At 37.0% G+C, this 24,507-nt stretch overlaps 2 protein-coding genes across 2 annotated transcripts in view; one reads left to right on the forward strand and one right to left on the reverse strand.

Annotated features, from left to right (window-relative positions):
- Nucleotides 1-469: 469 nt before the first annotated feature.
- LOC110447091 (upstream stimulatory factor 2-like) lies at nt 470-20,594 on the reverse strand. The gene is made up of 9 exons (XM_021492542.1): nt 20,440-20,594; nt 19,690-19,745; nt 18,773-18,868; nt 18,179-18,273; nt 12,137-12,299; nt 10,779-10,811; nt 9,112-9,252; nt 4,795-4,907; nt 470-2,726 (listed from the first exon to the last, which is right to left on the reverse strand). The coding sequence occupies exons 1-9, from the start codon at nt 20,469-20,471 to the stop codon at nt 2,511-2,513; spliced, it is 945 nt and encodes a 314-aa protein (XP_021348217.1). The 5' UTR covers nt 20,472-20,594; the 3' UTR covers nt 470-2,510.
- Nucleotides 20,595-20,902: 308 nt separating this feature from the next.
- Nucleotides 20,903-24,507, forward strand: part of LOC110447092 (signal recognition particle receptor subunit alpha-like) — a 46,929-nt gene continuing 43,324 nt past the window's right edge. Inside the window, exon 1 of the mRNA XM_021492543.1 lies at nt 20,903-21,084. Within this exon, the coding sequence (XP_021348218.1) occupies nt 20,968-21,084 (117 nt within the window). The 5' untranslated portion in view covers nt 20,903-20,967. The remainder of the gene's footprint in view (nt 21,085-24,507) is intronic.

A 24,507-nucleotide genomic window follows, 5' to 3' on the forward strand; every position in this document is an offset into this window, starting at 1 on the left:
GATAATCAATGAAGTTTGTTACTAACAAGCCCAGATAGTAACAAGTCCAGATGTTGATGATAATCAATGAAGTTTGTTACTAACAAGCCCAGATAGTAACAAGTCCAGTTGTTGATTATAATCAATGAATTTTGTTACTAACAAGTCCTGAGGTTGATTATGATCAATGATGTTTGTTACTAACAAATCCTGATAGTAACAAGTTCAGATGTTGATTATAAGCAGTGAAGTTTGTTACTAACAAGTCCAGATGTTGATTATAATCATTGAAGTTTGTTACTAACAAGTCCAGATGTTGATTATAATCAATGACGTTTGTTACTAACAAGTCCTGAGGTTGATTATGATCAATGATGTTTGTTACTAACAAGTACTGATAGTAACAAGTTCAGATGTTGATTATAAGCAGTGAAGTTTGTTACTAACAAGCCCAGATAGTAACAAGTCCAGATGTTGATTATAATCAACATCTGAACTTGTTTCTATCAGGACTTGTTAGTAACAGACTTCATTGATTATGATCAACATCAGGACTTGTTAGTGACAAACTTCATTGATTATAATCAACATCAGGACTTGTTAGTAACAAACATCATTGACTATAATCAACCTCAGGACTTGTTAGTAACAAACATCATTGATCATAATCAACCTCAGGACTTGTTAGTAACAAACTTCATTGATTATAATCAACATCAGGACTTGTTAGTAACATCAGGATTTTGACTAACAAGTTTCATTTTCTTTATAACAGTAATATCAGAGATGTTTTATCAAAACTAAAATACAAATCCTTGGATTAAAAATAGGCAGCTTCAGCTATATATTTCATTTCACATTTTATCCTTTTCTTCAATTTTTCATTCTGTTTGACTGAAAAGTATTAGATTTGTTTTGAGTATGCCACTATACTTATATATATATAATTAAGGGCTGCAACAATACATTGTACTAGGCATCATGATACAAATATCTGCTGAAAATGTCAACTTCAAACTGACGAGTGCAGGATTTCATAGAGTTTTGTCATCGACCTCAATAGTAAATACTATCAAAATAAATTTCTCTGTAAGTTTAGTACTTTGACTGCAAAGTGGACCATACCTTTACCGATTCAAAAATAGAAGCACACTGTTTAAGAGTTTAATAAAAATTGATCCTGTTAGTGTATCATGAAACAGGCAACAAAACAAATTGATTCTGTTAGTGTATCATGAAACAGGCAACAAAACAAATTGGTTCTTTTAGTGTATCATGAAACAGGCAACAAAACAAATTGGTTCTGTTAGTGTATCATGAAACAGGCAACAAAACAAATTGATTCTGTTAGTTTATCATGAAACAGGCAACAAAACAAACTGATTCTGTTAGTTTATCATGACACAGGCAACAAAACAAATTGATTCTGTTAGTGTATCATGAAACAGGCAACAAAACAAAGTGATTCTGTTAGTGTATCATGAAACAGGCAACAAGACAAATTGATCCTGTTAGTGTATCATGAAACAGGCAACAAAACAAATTGATTCTGTTAGTGTATCATGTAACAGGCAACAAAACAAATTGATTCTGTTACTGTATCATGAAACAGGCAACAAAACAAATTGGTTCTTTTAGTGTATCATGAAACAGGCAACAAAACAAACTGATTCTGTTAGTTTATCATGAAACAGGCAACAAAACAAACTGATTCTGTTAGTTTATCATGAAACAGGCAACAAAACAAATTGATCCTGTTAGTGTATCATGAAACAGGCAACAAAACAAATTGATCGATATACAAGAATATCGCAATACAATACATATATCGTTGCAACCCTACTATACATTAAAAAAAGTTTAAATAGAAATTAACCCAAACCTATTTATTGTCTGGTTCTAGCCTAGGAAGCATTGAGAGCCGAGGGCTGAAATAACACATATTCGGAAACATTCAAACTGCCCTATTACCTACATACACACGTGTAAACTTGGCCAATGATATCAAGAAAATATTCTCTTCATTACAATGTTCAGAACTAAGCGCAACACATCATTCCAAGTGCATAAATTTAACTGTAAACCTGTCTTGAAAGAAGTTAGCTTTCTGTATCCTTTAATTTTCTTCCTGAGAAACCTTGCCATGGTACAGCACTTTGTACTGTTATAAGGGACAACTCTCCATGTGGTTGCTCTCTGAAGAAAGGTTCTGACATGAAATAGAAAATAAAGTGTTTGTTCAGCTCCAGTTACTTGTATCCTCAGAAATGGCCATTCAAATCTGTCCTTCCCACCAGACTGGTCAATCACATGTCACCAGACTGACCAATCACATGTCACTAGACTGGTCAATCACATGTCACCAGGCTGACCAATTACAAGTGATTAGCTGGAGATTTAACACCCGAACTGAAGAAGGCTGATACAGCCGAGCACTGATTCTTCCACACTTCCCGACTTCTGGATGACCCTGAACAACAGACCACTGTTACTGTTTGTGTCTGAGACAAATATCACCCAGAACACCACCACTAGGAACCTCCAGATACGTCAGGGATGATACCATGAGATTGTAACTGGGCACGCAATATTGCATTTTCATTTTTCATGTCCTCGCACTGTTGTCGCAACAATTCAAGATCAACAGATAGCCGTTCTGTTTCCTTGAGACTCTCCGCCATGCGTACATTACCATTTCTGAGTTCATTGATATAATCACAGGCTTTGGATAAAATTCCTCCTTTACTCTGAAACAGCAAATTTAACAATAGTCAGGTTATACTAACAAGTAGTTTTCACTATAACAGTTAATACAAAGTTGTTCTGAAGAAAAATGTGCAAGTTATAACTTCTCCAGTAGGAAACATTTATGTGTATCCTTTACATGGCCCCACATAAAATTTGTAGATATTGCACCCATTTGCCTTTAATAAAAAATCTAAAAAAATAGCCAGTTAAAACATATTCAATATTTGACAATGAAGATCTGTGTGTAAACAGTTCAAAAGCTCACCTTTTAACCACTGCCACTGATTTTTACCAAAAAGATTTCAAAGCTGTCATTATAAAGTTCCAGTGCTTGTGTATTATAGTAAAGCTATGAAACTGTAAGGTTTCACCCTCTAACAACTGTTTAATTTGTAAAACTAATTTTCTGATTGATTTCTAAATAAACAAGAGGCCCAGGGGGCCTGTATCGCTCACCTGGATATCTAAGCAACCAGGGCAAAATATTCTTCAAATGAGATCTAAGGGAATATGCCAGACCCCAAGGCCACTCCTTATAGCATATCTGTATTAGATTTTTCATGCCCAGCAATTTAATGTATGGTTATGGGGTGGGGATCTCAACTGTTTCCAAGCTGTGACTCAAAAACTAGGTCCATATGGCCAGACCCCAGGGTCAATTCAAATGTCATGACTGCATTTGTCTCTTTTTGCCCAGCATTTATATTTATAGTTTTGGGGTGGAGATCTCAAGCGTTTCAAAGTTATGACCCAAGGGTTAAGTCTGCAAGGGTGGGGCAGATCCCAAGGCCATCCTGGAAGCATATGTGCATTCATCTCTTTATACTCAGTATTTGCATATATATGGTTATAGGGTGGGAATTTCAACTGTTTCCAAGCTGTGACTAAGAAACTAGGTCCCTAGGGGTTCAGTCAGACCCCAGAGTATATTCTAATATCATGAGTACATTCGTCTCTTTATACCAAGCATTTGTATATATAGTTTTGGGGTGGGGATCTCAACCATTTCAAAGTTATGACCCAGGGACTATGTCTGCAAGGGTGGGGCAAGACCCTAGGGCCATCATAGGAGCAAATGTGCATTCTTCTCTTTATACTCAGAAATTGGATATATGGTTATACGGTGGGGATCTCAACCATTTCCAAGTAATTAACCTTTTTTTTGGCCCCACCCCCTAGCCCGGGGGGGTCAGCCCCAACATTTGTACAATTTTGAATCCCTGCCTCCCATGAATGCTTCCGACCAAATATGATCAATATCCATGGTATAGTTCTACAGAAGAAGTCGTTTAAAGCAATTTAGCCAAAGTGCCCACTTTTGGCCCCGCCCCTCAGCCCCACCATGTGTACAATTTTGACCACCTAGGGATGCTTCCAGTCAAATTTATTTGAAATCCAATCAGTGGCTAAGAAGTCGTTTAAAGAAATTGTTGACACACGAACGACGGACGGAAGCAACGGTATGGCATAAGCTCACCTTGGTCCTTTTATTTGGACCAGGCGCGCTTATAAACAAGAGGCCCAGGGGCCTTAATAGCTCACCTGTTATTTTATTTTTCAATTTAAAACCATACAGGTTTAACAAAGGAGTACACAATAAACGAAGTTGCAAGAAGAACTACATATACATCTGTTTTGGTGGGCACATCTTCCATTTATAAATTTCAAATTCCCTTTGAACAAGTTTCCTCTATTTCCCCATAAATTGAAGGATTTTGACCAAATTTGTTCTAGAGCATCTCTAGAACAAATTTGGTCAAAATCCTTCAATTGGTTAAGAAGATTTTTAAAGATTTACCTATTTTCCCCCTATTTGACCCTGCCCCCAGGGGGACCATACCCTCCGTTTATACAAAACTGAGAACCCTTAGGCCAATGATGATCCAGACCAAATTTGGTCAAAATCCTCTGAGCCGCTAAGGACTAGTAGAGTTTTAAAGGGAAAAGTTGACGGACGCCGGACCTGCGCCATGGCATAAGCTGACTTGCCAGGTGAGCTAAAAATTGCAGAAAAGATGAGAAATGAAATCGTCTTAACACAGAAATAAAAGACGAAAAAGTACTTACATTTTCACTAACTTTGGTCTGGCCCTGTTTCACATGTTCTTGGGCACAGTCTGGGACTAATTTGGACAGGGTTACGATCCAGTTGTTTATCTTGTCTCGTCGTCGTCTCTCCACTACAACAATAAAGACACAGTAAAACAAGGGGCCCTAACAGCTCACCTGCCATGGTCGTTTCTATATGAAACAGATGGATTTCAAGAAGATATTAGAATAAAATTTGTGTGAATGTTTATTTTGCATAACTGTAGGTTTATTTTAGCATTTATCACAACTTGTCAATCTACTGCAATTTAAAAATCAATATATTTTCAACCAAAATGTAAGCACAAGCTTCTTTAATTGACAATAAATATGCATTAAGGTATTCAATGTATAATGAAATCGGCAAACATTGGGAAACTTCATAAACCGGAATTCCCCCTAATCAAGACATCATTTTTGGTAAGAGTAACCGCCGCTGGGGAAACCCCCCGATTGTAAACAAATTGCGATTTTTCGTTATTTGCGCATCCATTGTAAGAAAATTACCCACTGTCAATTAATTTAAAGTGTTTGTAATTATTTTTACAGCAGTGGACATGTGTTTTAAGGGAAAGGAATCTGTGAAAATGACGATTGTCCTCTTTTTAACAACGTGAAGCAAGGTAAACATGCAGGATGTCCTGTTTGCCTTGGGTTGTTCCGCACCAAGTTGATTCGCCTTAAAAATGTTTTAAGGGTGAACTTTTTAGTCCTATTCAGTTTTGTATGGTTAATGTAGTCTAATTTGAATTTTTTCAATGTCTCCGTGTCTGTTTTGCAATAAGACTCGTTATATTTGTACGTGGTTGACAAAATCGACAAAACACACACGGGCTACAATATCATTATTTTTTCGAAATTGACATATAGTAAGAGATTGATGTATTCATATTTTTGTATCGTTAGATGATATATCAAGACAGTCATGGTGCTTTCGATTATTCTATGACAATTTACAGTGACACTTCAACTGTCGAAAATGGGGGGAGACATAACTATACATTTTCTTCAAAAATCAGACAGTAAAATTTTGATTCAGATTGTGTTTTGCATTGTAAAGAGATTTTACAAGAAAATAAATTTTCCCTCCAAGGGATAACTTGTGATGGCCAAGGCGTATTCTGTTCTCTCCTCTGTCGGTACTCGGGGCCAAATGAGATACGTGCACTATTAGATTTATATTTTCTTGTTTCCTTATACCTAATGGGCACCTTTCCTCTAGCCCAAGGAAAGCCACACTCAACTTATACTACCACTTCGGACGGATTTAGGATAAATTGTTTAACTGAAGCTCAAGCAGTAGGATTTTAAATTCTTAACATTTTCACAGATGGACAGACGCTGCACCATGGCATAAGCTCATTTTTCCTTTAGGCAGGTGAGCTAAAAATCCTCTCTTCACTTTTCAAGATAAGGAATACATATATTCTAGGAAACATTTCAAACTCACTGACAATTCTTTCTTTGTATTTGCAATCACCTCAAGTCTAATAATTTTTCGAAGCAAGGATACAGGTTAAATTACAGAATCAAACATCATTTACATTTTGAATACAGTGTGAATTGTTCATAATTATTTGCACAATTCAGACATGTTAAGTCCTTCACCTTTGTGAATTAAGTATCCAAACATAGGCATATCTATATGATGAACACTTGATCGCATGAAATCAATGATTTATTTTGAAAAGATTTAGAACAAGCTTAAAGCAAATTTGTGAAATTTACATTCCAAACTTGCAAGACTTGTTATTTTTCATTCGTTTACTCAATAGCACGAGACTCAACTTTTTGCTGTAGTTTGGTTTAGATACTTAATACATAGAAGTACAGAGAAGTAGGTAGCATCATTAATTATGCGTAAATATACATGCATAAAACTAGCAATCATGACCAGCCTGGCAATTGGCAATATGTATGAGCAAAACAAAAATCAAACAGTTGTTGTGGAGTTATCGCAGACTCATTCACCATAATTTAGTGATGGGAATCGGACAGAAAAAAAATCACCATCAATTAATCGGAAGCCCAAACCAATTGATTATAGATATATTTAAGACATGTGCAGAAAAAGTCTGAAAATTATTATATACATTATAATATATATATATGCAATATGTATTTGTTGTATTGTGTAGTTTCCTAATGTATACTTGTGTTGATTTGGTTTTAAATTACATAATTTTAAGTGCACATTAACACAATAGCACTAATTTTGCTTTAGACTGCACAAGCTAGTAATCCTTTATCATTATGTAGTATGCTTTACTGCTTCTGTATGCACCTTTTGGCCTTTAGTCACCCTCTGTAGTATGCTAACCTGCATGAAACATAACTGCAAGGTGAGTGGATGGCTTTGTAATAGTACTTACTTAAACATGTTCAGTACTTTCTCGGTTATTCAGAACAAGAGGCCCAAGGGCCTTAGCGGTCACCTGAGTTATTTATCATAGGTACTGGTAGCTTTATTTTATTGTTAAGATGTGATGTGGAAATCAGCATGTAAACTAAGTGAAATACAATACTTGTCATGTCATCAAAGGATAAGAATTTTAAAATATTTGTAAATGTTCCCTTTGGGGCCCCGCTCTAACCCCTGGGGGATGGGGCAGGAATTCCAAGTTTACAATGTGATACCGTCATCCACCAAAGATGATTCTGACCAAGTAACNTTGGCTCCTAGGGTTTGGGTAGGAATTCCAATTTTACAATTTAAAACCAGTTCCTTCAAGGATAATTCTCACCAAGTAAGAATAATTTCCAACAGAAAATTGTCAAAATATACCGAAGTGTTGTTTCCCTATATAAACTATAGTAAACTTTACCCCCTCCCCAAGGGAGAACAGATAGCTCGGGGGTCTTGAAATTTACAATTTTAATAAAGCCCCTGATGATCTTTCCATCCATGCAGAGAAAATGACTGTAATACCTCTGAGTCTGAAGAAGAAGATTTTTGAAATATTGGTTAATTTTCCCTTTTGGGCCCCGCCCTGGCCCCTAGGGTTGGGGTAGGAATCCCAATTTTACAATTTGGTAGCCTCATCTACCAAGGATGATTCTGACCAAGTTTGAAAAAATTCCATCAACTGGTTCTTGAGAAGAAGTTGCTTATGTAAAAAGTTTACGCACGACAGAACAGTGATTGGAATAGGTCACTTGAGCAAAGCTCAGGTGACCTAAAAAGTTGTTTTAAACATATTTGACCCCCGTGACCTTGAAAGTGGGTCAAGGTTATTTATTTGAACAAACTTGGTAGCCCTCCATCCCAGCATGTTACTGGCCAACTATCATCACTCGGGGCATTTTGGTTATTCAGAAGAAGTTGTTTGAAGTTTTTAACATATTTGACACCTGTGACCTTGAATATAAGTCAAGGTCATTTATTTGAAAAATTCTGGCAGCCCTTCATCCTAGCATGTTACTGGCCAAATATAATCACCCTAGGCCTCTTGGTTATTCAGAAGAAGTTGTTTAAAAGATTTTAACATATTTGACCCCTGTGACCTTGAATGTAAGGCAAGGTCATTAATTTGAACAAACTTGGTAGCCCTTCATCCAAGCATGTTACTGGCCAAATATCATCATCCTAGGTCTCTTGGTTATTCAGAAGAAGTTGTTTAAATTTTTCAACATATTTGACCCCTGTGACCTTGAAAATTGATGAAGGTCATTTATTAGAACAAACTCGGTAGCCCTTCATCCAAGCATGCTTCTAGCCAAATATCATCACCCTAGACCTTTTGGTTACTGAGAAGAAGTTTTTTTAAAGTAAAAACGGACGCCACACCATGCCATAAGCTCACTTAGCCCTTTGGGCCAGGTGAGCTAATAAATTTGTCATTAGTTTTGTTTATAAAAAATACTTTGCTATTCAGAAATTTTCGATTTCGTAAAGCTTTTAGATACTATATCGGTGTAATTTATATTTGTATTTACCTTTGTTGGCGTAGCTTTTCTTGCATAGCCTACAATATGAACTATTTCCATACGGCTGATTTAAACTGTCCCTGGATAGGAATACAATTGCAATTCCTAGTCGTTACTAATAGCAGCGGTGGCTGCCATTTTTAATCATGACCACGTGGCGACAGCAAATGTGATCTCCCTTCCCATAGTTCCGTCGTATTAATTACTGTGAAGGATATTTTCGAACTATTGATAGTGACAAGTTTTCAATCGATTGTCGCCTTTATCAAGTCTGAGCAATAGTTTTCGATTATTAGCGACAATTGTCCCAACAGTACCATAATTAAAATCTCACATTTTCTCTGAAAGTGAGGGATAAGAACATCAAACCTTCATTATGCGTAGCCCTTCTGCGATCATCACGACCCGATCTCCCTCCGTCTATTTTGGGTGTGTTGAACCCTGTCCTTGGGGCTATATTTCGCTGACCTTGCAGTACATCTTGTGGTGACATCATTACATAGAATTGCCCTAATTGAAAAAATAAATAATATAGAAAACAATTAACATTGCTCTCTTTTGTATTTTTAAGTTTAAGCCTATGACCTGAAAATCCAGAAGTTGAGGTTAAGACTTAAGAGAGCAAAAAATCCTGGGATTTAGCAATCTGTTTTGATTGGTGTAAAAGCATCACTTTTAGAGCTTATTCTCATTGTCTGTTGTTTGAGCCTAAATCTATCAATTCAAATTTTTTTTTTTCAACAAGAGGCCCAATGAGCCTGCATCGCTCACCTGGTATAAAACTCACACTTGTAACATTTCAAGTGATCTAAAATAAAGCTACAGGCAAAATATCAGTATTTATGATTAAAATTCATTCAAAAGAACCTGTTTTTTTTTAAACATTTCACCCCTGTGATTGAAAGTCGAACAAAGTCATTGTGTTGAACAAATTTTATAGCCTTTCATCTCAGGATGCAACTTGCAAAGTATCAACATCATGGGACCCATGGTAATTAAGAAGAGGTCGTTAAAAGATTTTAAACAAATTTGACCCCTGTGACCTTGAATATAAGTCAAAGTCATTCACTTTAACAAACATAGTAGTCCTTGATCCAAGCATGCTACTGACTAAATATCAACATCCTGAGCCTTTTGGTTATTCAGAACAAGTTGTTTAAATATTTTGAACTTATTTGCTCCTTGTGACCTTGAATATGATTCAAGGTCATATGTCCTAGTATACTACTGACTAAATATCATCACCCTGGGCATTTTGGTTATTCAGAAGAAGTTGTTTAAGGTTTTTTTAAGACAATTGACCCCTGTGACCTTGAATATAATTGAAGGTCGTTCATTTGAACAAACTTGGTAGCCCTACACCCAAGCATGGTACTGGCCAAATATCATCTCCCTGGGCAGTTTGGTTATTGAGAAGATGTTTAAAGTTTTTAACATATTTGACCCCTGTGCCCTGGAAAATAGGTTAAGGTCATTAATTTTAACAAACTTTGTAGCCCTTCATCCAAGTTTGCTTCTGACCAAATATCGACACCCTAGGCCTTTCGGTTATTAAGAAGAAGTCGTTTAAAGTAAAATATTGACGCCGGACGCAGGATGTGCCACAGCATAAGCTCACTTGGCACTTCGTGCCAGGTGAGCTAAAAATGAAATAGTTGACATGAGATGGCAGGGTGAAATTGGTCAAAATCTGCTTAGTCGTTCATTAGCATTTTAAAGGAAAAGTTGACCGACGGACGGACAACGGACGCTGCGGTATGGCATAAGCTCACCATGGTCCTTTGGACCAGGTGAGCTTAAAATGAATCGTGATAGGACAGGACTTCTCCTATATCCCAAGTTGGGTCACAATTCCACTTACCTACTAATAACTGTCTAGCACATGTACAAATGAACACAAATTTGGTGACTGTCCATGTAGGCAGTAGGGAGGTTTAGGCTTTTGAAGCAAAAGCTGAAAAATGATCAGAGATACTGAATTATTCCTAATGGCAGTGATCTAGAACAATTTTTTTTTGTCTGAGAGGATCTCTTACCTTGACCAAGAGCTGCATCATTTGCCCAAGTACCTGCAAAATACAATCAATTGTAGCATTCAACATTGATGTCAAAAACTTCATCTATTTTGGCTCCATGTCTTGAAAACAGCTAATGTTGTCATCTATCATAAAAGATTTAACCCATAATTTATGGTATTTACGCTCTTTTTAATTTTTGTAACAATACGATTCTCATTAGAAGACAAAAGGCCCAAGGGCCTTAGCGTTCCCCAAGGGAGAACGGATACCTTGGGGTCCTGAAATTTACAGTTTAAATAAAGCCCCTGATGATCTTTCTTTTTATGCACTGAAATTGAATGTAGTACCTCTGAGTCTGCAGAAGAAGATTCTTGAAATATTGGTTAATTTTCCCTTTGGGGCCAGGCCCTGGCCCCAAGGGTTGGGGTAGGAATCTCAATTTTACAATTTGAAACCATCATCCTCTAAGGATAATTCTCACCAATTAAAAAATAATTTCCTACAGAAAGTTGTCAAAATATACCCAAAAGTGTTATTTCCCTATATAAACTATAGTAAACTTTACCCCCTCCAAATGGGAGAACGGATAGCTCGGGGGTCCTGAAATTTACAATTTAAATAAAGCCCTGATGATCTTTCTTTTTATGTACTGAAATTGAATATAGTACCTCACGAGTCTGGAGAAGAATATATTTGAAATATTGGTTAATTTTCCCTTTGGGGCCCCACCCTGGCCCCAGGGGTTGGGGTAGGTATCCCAATTTTACAATTTGAAGCCATCTTCCTTCAAGGATAATTCTCACCAGGTAAAAATAATTTCCTACAGAAAGTTGTCAAATTATACCCAAAAGTGTTATTTCCCTATATAAACTATAGTAAACCTACCCCCTCCCCAAGGGAGAACGGATAGCTCAGGGGTCCTGAAATTTACAATTTAAATAAGGCCCCTGATGATCTTTCTTTTTATAAACTGAAATTGAATGTAGTACCTCCGAGTCTGGAGAAGAAGATTTTTGAAATATTGGTAAATTTTCCCTTTGGGGTCCCGCCCTGGCCCCAGGGGTTGGGGTAGGAATCCCAATTTTACAATTTTGTAGCCTCATCTACCAAGGATAATTCTGACCAAGTTTGAAAAGTATCCATCCACTGGTTCTTGAGAAGAAGTTGAAAATGTAAAAAGTTTACGCACGACGAACGACGACGGACAGAAAGCGATTAGAACATAGGTCACTTGAGCAAAGCTCAGGTGACCTAAAAGGAAATGACATGAATACAGTATGTATGTACATATGCAAAACTAGGACTTGGGTAACATTTTAATGTTCAAATGAATGCAAACGGAGATTCAATTAAACTTGAAGCATCACAAATCTCACCTCCAGCAGTTGCCACTTGTCCTAAAGATGCTGAGGCAACCTCGCTCTGCTGTGCAGCCGCTGTCTGGTCTGTTGCTCCTGTAGGGAAGTATGTATACCTTGTGTCTGCCTGGTTGTCAGGGGTGGGACTGCCACCATTGCTGAAAGGACTCTGTATCACAGCCTGAAATCGAGGTAACTTGGTCAGTGACAAACATAATGGAACAGTAACCACAGTGCATTAAAGGGAGGTAACTTTACATTATACATTTGGTGGTTAATATAACAAGAGATCCCAGAGGGATCTTGGCGCCCACCTTTGTACCATCTTCATTAATTAGTTCTTTGTCAGTTCGATCTTTTCTCTTCTTTCCTCTAATCTGTTTGATCGAGTCATGTTAACAGTAAATGCACCTTGAGGTAACTTTTGATCAAAACTTAATACTGATGTGTATGAAAGCCAACCTTCAAAGTGAGTTTGTCATTTCACATATTTACTAGTACAGTACTTAATGTAAATCGATCATTTCAATATGAAAAAGATCTGTTTAGTTCTTCTTTTAATCCATTTAGTTTTTATGATCAGTCTCAAAATATAACATGCACAACGAGGGATCAAGGGGAACCTACATCTAAAATTTGAGAAAGATCCCTCTAATACGTCCCGAGAAATAGCGATAACAAACTTTCAATATCAAAATCAAAGATGGCTGCCTGTCGGCCATGTTGTTTATCCGATCAGTCTCAAAAGTTGCCCTGCACAGCTAGGACCAAGGGGAACCTACATATAAATTTAAGAAAAATCCCTCTGATACGTCCCGAGAAATAGCAATAACAAACTTTCAATATCAAAATCAAAGATGGCTGCCTGTCGGCCATGTTGTTTATCCGATCAGTCTCAAAAGTTGCCCTGCACAGCTAAGGACCAAGGGGAACCTACATATAAAATTTGAGAAAGATCCCTCTGGTACTTCTTGAGAAATAGCGATAACAAACTTTCACTATCAAAATCCAAGATGGCTGCCTGTCGGCCATGTTGTTTATCCGATCAGTCTCAAAAGTTGCCCTGCACAGCTAAGGACCAAGGGGAACCTACATATAAAATTTGAGAAAGATCCCTCTGGTACTTCTTGAGAAATAGCGATAACAAACTTTCACTATCAAAATCCAAGATGGCTGCCTGTCGGCCATGTTGTTTATCCGATCAGTCTCAAAAGTTGCCCTGCACAGCTAAGGACCAAGGGGAACCTACATATAAAATTTGAGAAAGATCCCTCTGGTACTTCTTGAGAAATAGCGATAACAAACTTTCACTATCAAAATCCAAGATGGCTGCCTGTCGGCCATGTTGTTTATCCGATCAGTCTCAAAAGTTGCCCTGCACAGCTAAGGACCAAGGGGAACCTACATATAAAATTTGAGAAAGATCCCTCTGGTACTTCTTGAGAAATAGCGATAACAAACTTTCACTATCAAAATCCAAGATGGCTGCCTGTCGGCCATGTTGTTTATCCGATCAGTCTCAAAAGTTGCCCTGCACAGCTAAGGACCAAGGGGAACCTACATATAAAATTTGAGAAAGATCCCTCTGGTACTTCTTGAGAAATAGCGATAACAAACTTTCACTATCAAAATCCAAGATGGCTGCCTGTCGGCCATGTTGTTTATCCGATCAGTCTCAAAAGTTGCCCTGCACAGCTAAGGACCAAGGGGAACCTACATATAAAATTTGAGAAAGATCCCTCTGGTACTTCTTGAGAAATAGCGATAACAAACTTTCACTATCAAAATCCAAGATGGCTGCCTGTCGGCCATGTTGTTTATCCGATCAGTCTCAAAAGTTGCCCTGCACAGCTAAGGACCAAGGGGAACCTACATATAAAATTTGAGAAAGATCCCTCTGGTACTTCTTGAGAAATAGCGATAACAAACTTTCACTATCAAAATCCAAGATGGCTGCCTGTCGGCCATGTTGTTTATCCGATCAGTCTCAAAAGTTGCCCTGCACAGCTAAGGACCAAGGGGAACCTACATATAAAATTTGAGAAAGATCCCTCTGATACTTCCCGAGAAATAGCGATAACAAACTTTCAATATCAAAATCCAAGATGGCTGCCTGTCGGCCATGTTGTTTATCCGATCAGTCTCAAAAGTTGCCCTGCACAGCTAAGGACCAAGGGGAACCTACATATAAAATTTGAGAAAGATCCCTCTGATACTTCCCGAGAAATAGCGATAACAAACTTTCAATATCAAAATCCAAGATGGCTGCCTGTCGGCCATGTTGTTTATCCGATCAGTCTCAAAAGTTGCCCTGCACAGCTAAGGACCAAGGGGAACCTGCATATAAAATTTGAGAAAGATCCCTCTGGTATTTCTTGAGAAAAAATTCCGATAACAAGAATTGTTTACGGATGGACGACGGACACAGGGTGATTTGAATAGCCCACCATCAGATGATGGGCTAAAAGTAATTAATTTTATTTGGCCTAAATATGTTTTCTAACTTTTCCCCCAAAATTTAAATCGGAGATATAACTTACGTCTGCTTAAATCTAATCACCAAATTTCCACAAAACACAGGAATTTGATCCAGAGACCTTGAATTCAAAAACTTTCCTTTGGGGGCCAACCCCCAGCTGGGCCTCGCACCCCCCACTTCTTGTGCTACACTTATCAGAAAAGCAATTAAGCAATTAATTTTAAACCATAGTTTCTCTCACCTGTGTTTAACACCTGCCAATCAAACTATTTTGATACAATGGAAAGTACCTTACCTGGACGGCAATACAATATACCCCCCNAAACAGGTGTGAAACTCTCGGTACCTGCTTTTCGCCTGGGGCTGTATATTCTGTACAGGAATGGTGATTTTAAAGTTTTAAAGAGAACTGCAATGCAAGCATTTCTTATATGATACTAACAATACGTACTCGGTACGATAACTAGTCTGGTAAGAATTGCAAGTCACTGGTTTACGATCAGAGATGTACAATGTCTATATAAAGATCTAATTGTCCTAACATAATTTTGAAAAAGAGTTTATGAAATATTCCAGAGTTCGTTTTTCACTACTTTCTTATTTAAAAAGTAGTCACTCACTTCTCTGGAAATGGTACACATATTGTTGAACTCTCTTTATTTTTAGAGGAATAGAAAATTTCCCATACATCTGATTAAAAGAAAGTTAAAATAGAATGTAGAACAACTTGGAACTCTTCTTCGTTTGAGAAATAACAGTTTTCTTAGACTCTCTGCCTTAAGTTTTGTTTTTACTCCATTCTCTTATCGTTGATAGTTAGCAACTTAGATTCGGGAAATCTTAGTGAAGCAACATTCAATTTTGTGATATAAGTTTGATCTTGTTTACCCGTCCTTTTTTTGTTTCATGAAAAATACGTTAGAAATTATCTTACTTATCATAATTCATATCTATTGTAATAGTCGAAAAGAAATAAATGTACATTTATACACATATGGTAATCGGATGCTGGTTATCAGTTTTGTTGAGCCCGTGTGAAGTTTTCGAAAGTAGTTTCCTAATTATTTTCCCTTTGTATTTGTAATTGTTTATGTATTATTATTCTTAAACGGAAGAAATGTAGTTTATATCATATGGTTTGGAACGCTGGGATTGAAAGAAACGCGAGATCAACAGATAGATGCGGATTTGTCTACGGAATATACGCAGCGGCATTTTATATTATTATAAACGTTTTTGTGTGAAATGACATTCGTTGGAATTTTTATTAAGTATTGATAATTGACTTAATAAAACATAGTTTTAACACATATCAGGATCATTTTGACACTACACCAACGTATGAAAATGGATCACAATGTTAGTTAGAATTTTTATAAAAACATTGACAGAGTCTGTGGATCAAATCTAAGGACTGGCATGGACTTAATGCGATTGATTTTTTTCTTCAAAAAGTATTATACATAGAAACAACATAGATTTGTTAAAAGTACGAAAATATGACAAAAACTGAAATATTCTTGTAGGAATATGAGCTGGTCTTACGATGATACTGTCTTTGACACTGTTAGGTTTCAATTTAAATTTGTCTAATATACCGTATTCCTTCACGGATGGTCATGTATATATTTAAATTTGTCTAATATATCGTATTCCTTCACAGATGGTCATGTATATATTTATACATGACCATTCGTGAATGAATATGGTATATTAGACAAATTTAAATTGAAACCTTACAGTGTCAAAGGGATCATAATTAAAGAAATGCAATACAGTTAACTTTCAAAACGTAGTTGGTTTAAACCTTCTAAATTATATTCATATTTAATTCTGATTTTGTTTTATATATAATTTTGTATTGCAATAGTTACACATGAAATAATACGAATACTTGTTGTCTACGATTGATACACACGGAATAAAATAAGATTAGGTAACTTGAAATTAGCGAAGTCTATGTTACAGGTAGGAGAAACCATATTAAACATTTAAAGTGTAGACTTGTAAGGACCAATATTTTCATTCTGTTCATAATTTAATACAACCGTCTTTTTTATTTTTCATTTTTATAAACACAAAAAAAACACGAAAATTTGGGGAATTGATTGGGCGGTACCTCGACGATACACACCATCTAATCAGTCGCATGATGCGGTGTATTGCGTAAGCTCCGCCCATTATGACAGGAGGGCCACTGTGCTGAGGTGTGATTGACGTTTCAGACCAACCAATAATTTTGGGCGATTTCTCAGTGCAGGGACAGTCGACTTGTCCGCCTTGTTAGATTTTTCAATTCAGCAAACTGTGATAACATTTTATACAATGTATACTTAAGGAGACACTTATAATGATGTGTTTAATATTTAATGTACCGGTCCTTTTCAATTAAATTCTACGTCTATTGGACAAAGACAAAATGTTTATCACGTTACAAGGCAATGCTACTTTATATTAAGCATAAATGGGTAATTTTAAATAGATCTCGTGGAACTCGTTTCTTTTTAAATATCCACTACAAGACGGGCTCCCCCCCCCCCCCCCCCCAGTATGTGCTGGCATTATTTCTTTTCCGTTTGGGAAATTCAAGTAGCGCTTTCTGTTCGGTGTGCCGATTGTAACTGTACATCTGTGGTACCGCAGACAGGAACAGAGGCCACAGCAGACACATACATGGCCCAACGTTTGAATAAAACTTGAACTAGTAATATACTGTATTTTCTCTGTCCAGACTTAATCCCCATCACCCATGAACGCAGGATAGTTGCGGAGGGCTTATCAATGTAAAGCCGGCGGATCTACCTTGATATAGCCAGCGTTTCTTCCGCGATCATTCTGCGGCTACGAGCGACGGGGATTAAAATTTGTCGCTCGGCGGGCGACTGAGTACCAAATCACCTGACGCGTACTGTATGACGCCTGTGACCTTGAATGTCGAACAAGGACATAAGGTTGAAAAACCTTGAAAGTAGGTCAAGGTAATTAATTCTGAGCAACATTGCTTCAAAGTGTCATACCAAAATGTTCACCAGTGAAAAGATACAAAATTTAACCTTGACCTTTGACCCAATGACTTTGACATTTGGTTAGGTTGACTCCTTGTTAATTCTGATTAACTTTGCTTCATCATGTCATACCAAAATGTTCATCAGTGAAAATATGCAAAATTTGACCTTGAACTTTGAACCTAAAGACCATGACCTTTGACCCTGACTTTTTACCCCAATGTTTATTTTTGTGAACTGAACATATTGACCAAGTTTCATGTACATCGGTCAATAAATACCAAAGTTATCAGCCAGGAACAAAATTTGTGGACGGACGGACAGACTGATTACTATAGGGCACCCGTATCTCCGATATGGGCCCTAATTATAGAGGTAGACAGGTCAGGCTTACCTGTGTGGCTTGTAGGAAATTATAGAGGTAGACAGGTCTGGCTTACCTGTGTGGCTTGTGAGATTATAGAGGAAGACAGGTCTGGCTTACCTGTGTGGCTTGTAGGAAATTATAGAGGTAGACAGGTCAGGCTTACCTGTGTGGCTTGTGGGAAAGTATAGAGGTAGACAGGTCTGGCTTACCTGTGTGGCTTGTGGGAAAGCATTTGTTGTTACGACTTGAGCTGCTGCCTCTGTACCATCCTGGGCTACCTGTACAACACGATAAGTTACCTGACCTGTAAACACACAAATTACAAAGACATGTATTAAAGATTTAACGTTAATGCAAGATTACTTCTTTATAAACTTGTGCGAAATATTAAAATTTGGTAAAACCTGAGGCTTTGCCGAGAGTTTTATCCTGATGGTGTAATGGACAAGCTGTTATCAATACACAGATGAGGACAGGCTGAATCCAGTATACCCTCCTAACTTCATTGCAGGGTTATGATAAGGGGCCTTTTTCCAATTCACCTCGTAAAATCTAAAAAGGAACAATATTGGACCTGATGGACATGGTTAACACATGTGCCCCCTATATGCCCCCTCACACTGCAATATAAAAGTGAGCGCAAGAAAACCCCAGCAATATTTGATCATAGTTAATTTGGCAATATGTATCACAGTTCAGTGGAATTTGCAAATTATGCAATTAGACAAATGTATTACAGTATTATCAAACACTCTAGATATGTTGAAAATTGAAGTTTTTTTTCTTTGCTCTATTAATCTTACCGGTCTCCGTGCGGAACTGGTACTGTATATTTGGGTCCAAACTTAATGTCGCACCCTGCTGCACGGAGGCCATAGCCTGGCTGTCCGGAGATTCACCTGTCAGTCAAAATCAATTAATTCATCAGAGATGATATAAGCAACTTAATGAACACCAAAACAAACTACTTAAATTTAGAAATATCTGAGGCCAAATTTAAGCAGTTAAACACAATTGGACCAAAATTTAATATTTGTATTGAACTAACATGGCAACACAAATGCAGATAAGAAAGAAAATATTCTTGTGTTGCCTGCAGTCTTTGGGATAGCTTTACCTTGTATACTTACTGGTATACATGTATATATAGCATGATTAATTCTTACATACCGAATATAACACTTGTATCCTTAAGGTCTATATATGGCTTAGTATATATACCAGTACTTGTACGTACATGTTAGTATAAGTAATTAAATCATATGTAGGCTACATATTGCTATATACTGCAGGACATAAATAATCTATTTTTTTAGTTACTTGTTGCTCATACATGTATATAGTATATGCTATCAAAAGAAAAGTATTCAAATAATAACTACATGTAAAAGGTCACAAAACACTGATTCAATAGTCAATAGTATATTGTCAGGATAACAACTAATTATTGTACATGCCAGAATAATAGATTGAACATTTTCACTTCATATTTTGAAAAACAACTGTCTCAACTCATCTACCACTATTATATTTCTATCCATTTCTTTTCTAAATGAATAGATTTTTATTTATTTTTATTAAAATCTGAAACTGTTATGCTAAATTTAAAATTTCATTCCATTAATGCCAATATAAAAATTATGCAAAAACAACTTTCACTAGCTGCTGTCCTCTGCTTTTTAATTATAATATTAAAAAAATACACCATTTCATTTTTTACCTTGACCACTCAGCTGAACATCATCAGAACCAGTGGAATCATTTGTTTTATCATGGCTGCAATGAAAGGGGAAAATTTGTAGAATTTGTTATTTTTCAATGTTCTAAAATAAACATGTTGGCTTTATTTTAACTAAAAACGGTACATGTGTTGGCAATGTTATTGAAAATTTCAGAGACATGAATCAAATGTCTATGCATTGCTGCACCTGTTTTAGATGGAAACAAAACAATATACAAATATTGTTATCTTGATGATCTAGACTCCAGTAGTGATAATTTTCGAAATAAATTCAACAACCTCATTATGTATTGAAAAAAATTAAGCCGTTAGACTGATGTTTCTACAAAACTGTACCACGGTGTGACATTGATCTTTTGCTGGGTGATTTTATGAAGTTCTTGTTTATAAACATGTTGACACTATAGGCTACTGGTATACTGTAAACGAAATTTGGTAAGACATGACAATTGACCTATAATCAACCAGGAACATTTTTTTCTCTCCACAAGATAACACTTTGAAGTCATATGACTTTTTACACCAGTATGGTATCACATGACTTGAACAAAATAAGATAAGTAGATTTTGACAGCTGAATGCGGCAGCCAAGTGCTATGGTATATTCCTATCCAACATAGGTATGTCCCGTCAAGAACGCCGAATCAATGAATTTTGACTGTGTCAACTCGGTAACAGTGCTCTTTTCAATCACATATCGCCTCTTAGTTCATGTAATTTCTCACCAACCTTGCTTCCAAAGCCTCATCTAACATATCCATGTGGCTTTTTGATGGATGTTTGAATTTGGCAGGAAATAAAGCAAGCTTGATCACGGGGCCAAACAACAGGTCATGTGAGATGGGAAAATGAACATGTGACAAAGATGGCTGATCTTGCTGCAAAACGTCTTAGCGTATGGATACATTGTCGCAGCGTTATTTGTGTTGTCGATGTCACCAAAAAAATCTTTAAAATCTGTGTTTAATTTAATAAAATAATATATATTTCATCAAAAATATTATACCAAATGCATAAAATTGAATATGGAGATGAATGACTAAGAACATTAAACGGTCTATATTATCGGCGCAATAGCATGAGACCCTTTTACTATGCTTAGCTGCTTAAACTACGCGTCGTTCTGTTAGCCAATAAGATTCGTCATTGTGATTTTCGGTTACGTCCGGGAAACTTCGTAGCAATTATTCTTCATCCGGTTATGAAATAAGTACTTCCGGTAAGAATTGAGCAGAATCAATTTTGACACGAGAGAAGATGTTGGACTTCTTTACTATTTTCAGCAAAGGCGGGATCGTCCTTTGGTACTTCCAAGGAACGTCTCAACTATTTACTCCGTCAATCAACTCTTTGATCAAGACCGTCATTTTACAGGTTTGAGAAAACGATCTTTACATTATGCCGTTAATCCACACGTGTCAACAAACATATGTCAGGATTTTGTCAACACGATGTAAACTGACAAGTTCAGTTCGTTTAAGAATTTCGTTTTGCGTGTTTTATCGAGTGGTGTTAAGAATGGAAGATTATTTGAAGTTGCTACACTTTTCTATTCTGATTTTTATCAGTTATATCTTGCATGCATACCATAATGTCCCGATTTCGTCGTCTGTATCATTCACGTTGAACTGTTGAAGGATACATATGTTTACCAGACCTTCAATACCATACATGCCAACCTTTTGAAATTTCCATGGGGATATTCCGCTTGTTCGAAATAAGAAGTCAAAAAAATATGTGTGTATAAATAACAACATATTTTGAGTTGTTCTTTCAGATAAAATCATTGGAACACTGTCTATATATATATATATAAGTCAGTGTCTCTGCATATGTCCATACGGTACAGCGTATGTTCACTCATATGTTTAGATCACTTGGAAAAGTGAGAGAAAAAACCCATGCCAAGTTTGCTTGCAGCATACTTACCAATCTTTTGAAATTTCATCTATTGCCAATGGCGATTCCACATTATCAAAATTAAAATTTAAAACATCAATAAATATGTGTTTCGGGTTTGTTTCACCCGAAATCCTGTTCGTCCTAGGTCGTTTTGCTATAAAAAAAATATACATTAATATAATAATTAATATTTAAATATATCAACTAAACTTATTAATATAAAAATTGATATTTAAATATATCAACTAAACTTATTAATATAATAATTATTTAAATATATCAACTAAACTTATTGATGACTTTCTACATTGGTGTTAGCCCTTAGGTATATTTTCATGTAGAGTATGTGAGAGCGAGTCATCTTTTGTCACACTCGCTTAAAAACAAGACAAACCATTTTTTTTTTATGAAATTTATTTTAATGATATAAAAGACTAAGAAGACTTTATTTGTGACTTAAAACTACTAAAACAATGTTTTGCCCTAGTATTTTTGTGTTAGGGCGAAACAACCTAGGGCGAAAGGGATTTAGGGCGAAACAACCTGGAATATATAAACCCCAAGGTTAAAATAACAGTTCAGAATGGCATCTTTTGAGTCACTGTTGCAGATGAAATCATTAGATCTTAGAATGTAAAAATCAATATACTGGTTCAACCGATACTGTTGAAAATCTTCAATTACAGGGTCCAAAATCAGGAGCCTTTTCAAAATAAGGAAAGTCCACAAGTACATGTATGTTATGGTATGGTGCAGCATCCACTGGTCAACAGTTTATCAACTTTTTTTGTGTGAACAACTTGTAAATTGTAAGATGAAGAGCCCTAATATTTTGTCCGTAGGTTCCACTTTCTGAGTACTCCTCGAATATCCTCGACCTTTTCTTCACTCACAGTTCTAAGAGGCAAACGTAGCTATAACCTGTTTTTTCTTCCATTTACTTGTCTGTGTTGCCTGCCTTTATATTTTGAGCTAAAGCAGTGTGCATTAAATCTGGCTTTAGATGAAATGGAAAAAAATAAAATCGAAAGAGCAATAAGCTGTTAGGGATCATTTACCGAAGGACCAAGGTGAGCTTATGCCGTGGCGTCCGTCCGTCAACAATTTCATTAAACGACTTCTTCTTCTGAACCACTGATTTAACTAAATTTGACTGGAAGCATCCCTAGGTGGTGGGGATTCAAAATTGTACAAATGGTGGAGCTGACCCCCCAGGGGGCTGAGGGATAGGCAAAAAGAGGGGAAATTTGGCTATATTGCTTTAAGCGACTTCTTCTCTGGAAATAAGAGATATACATCAACCATATTTGACTGGAAGCATCCCTAGCTGGTGGGAATTCAAAATAGTACAAATGGTTTGGCTGACCCCCCAGGGGGCTGATGGCGGAGCCAAAAGGGGGCAATTTGGCTACATTGCTATAAACGACTTCTGTAGAACTATGCCATGGATATCGATCATATTTGGTCGAAAGCATTCATTGGAGGCAGGGATTCAAATTGTACAAATGGTGGGGCTGACCCCCCGGGCTAAGGGGTGGGGCCAATCAAAGTTTATTACTTGGAAATGGTTGAGATCCCCACCATATAACCATATATACAATTGCTGAGTATAAAGAGAAGAATGCACGTTTGCTTCCAGGATGGCCCTAGGGTCTAGCCCCACCCTTGGGAGACATAGTTCCTAGGCCATAACTTTAAAACGGTTGAGATCCCCTACCCCAAAACTATATATACAAATGCTGGGCATAAAGAGACGAATGCAGTCATTATATTAGAATAGACCCTGTGGTCTGACCTAACCCCTATGGACCTAGTTTCTTAGTCACAGCTTGGAAAGAGTTGAGATCCCCACCATATATACAATTGCTGAGTATAAAGAGATGAATGCACATATGCTTCCAGGATGGCTTTGGGGACAGCCCCATCCTTTGAGATTTAACCCCAGGGTCATAACTTCAAAATGGTTGAGATCCCCACCACAAAACTATATATACAATTGTTCGGCATAAAGAGACGAATGCAGTCATGATATTAGAATTGACTACAGGGTCTGCCCCACCCTTGCAGACTTAACCCCTGGGTCATAACTTTGAAACGGTTTAGACCCCCACCCCAAAATTATGTATACAAATGCTGGGCATAAAGAGATGATAGCGGTCATTATACATTACATGTATTAGAATAGACTCTAGGGGCTGACCAAACCCCTAGGGACCTAGTTTCTGAGTCCCAGCTTGGAAACAGTTGAGATCCCCACCCTATAGCCATATATACAATTGCTGAGTATAAATTTTAGAGATGAATGCACATATGCTTCCAGGATGGGTTTGGGGACTGCCCCATCCTTTGAGATTTAACCCCTGGGTCATAACTTCAAAATGGTTAAGATCCCCACCCCAAAACTATATATACAATTGTTCGGCATAAAGAGACGAATGCAGTCATGATATTAGAATTGACTACAGGGTCTGCCCCACCCTTCCAGACTTAACCCCTGGGTCATAACTTTGAAATGGTTAAGACCCCCACCCCAAAACTATATATACAAATGCTGGGCATAAAGAGATGATAGCAGTCATTATTAGCTCACCTGGCACGAAGTGCCAAGTGAGCTTATGCCGTGGTGCGGCGTCCGTCGTCCGTCCGTCGTCCGGCATCAATATTTTACTTTAAACGACTTCTTCTTAATAACCGAAAGGCCTAGGGTGATGATATTTGGCCAGAAGCAAACTGGGATGAAGGGCTACCATGTTTGTTCAAATAAATGACCTTCATCTATTTTCAAGGTCACAGGGGTCAAATATGTTAAAAACTTTAAACAACTTCTTCTCAATAACCAAACTGCCCAGGGAGATGATATTTGGTCAGTAGCATGCTAGGGTGAAGGGCTACCAA

This window comes from Mizuhopecten yessoensis, unplaced genomic scaffold (assembly GCF_002113885.1).
Source record: "Mizuhopecten yessoensis strain PY_sf001 unplaced genomic scaffold, ASM211388v2 scaffold3217, whole genome shotgun sequence".
Taxonomy (NCBI): domain Eukaryota; kingdom Metazoa; phylum Mollusca; class Bivalvia; order Pectinida; family Pectinidae; genus Mizuhopecten; species Mizuhopecten yessoensis.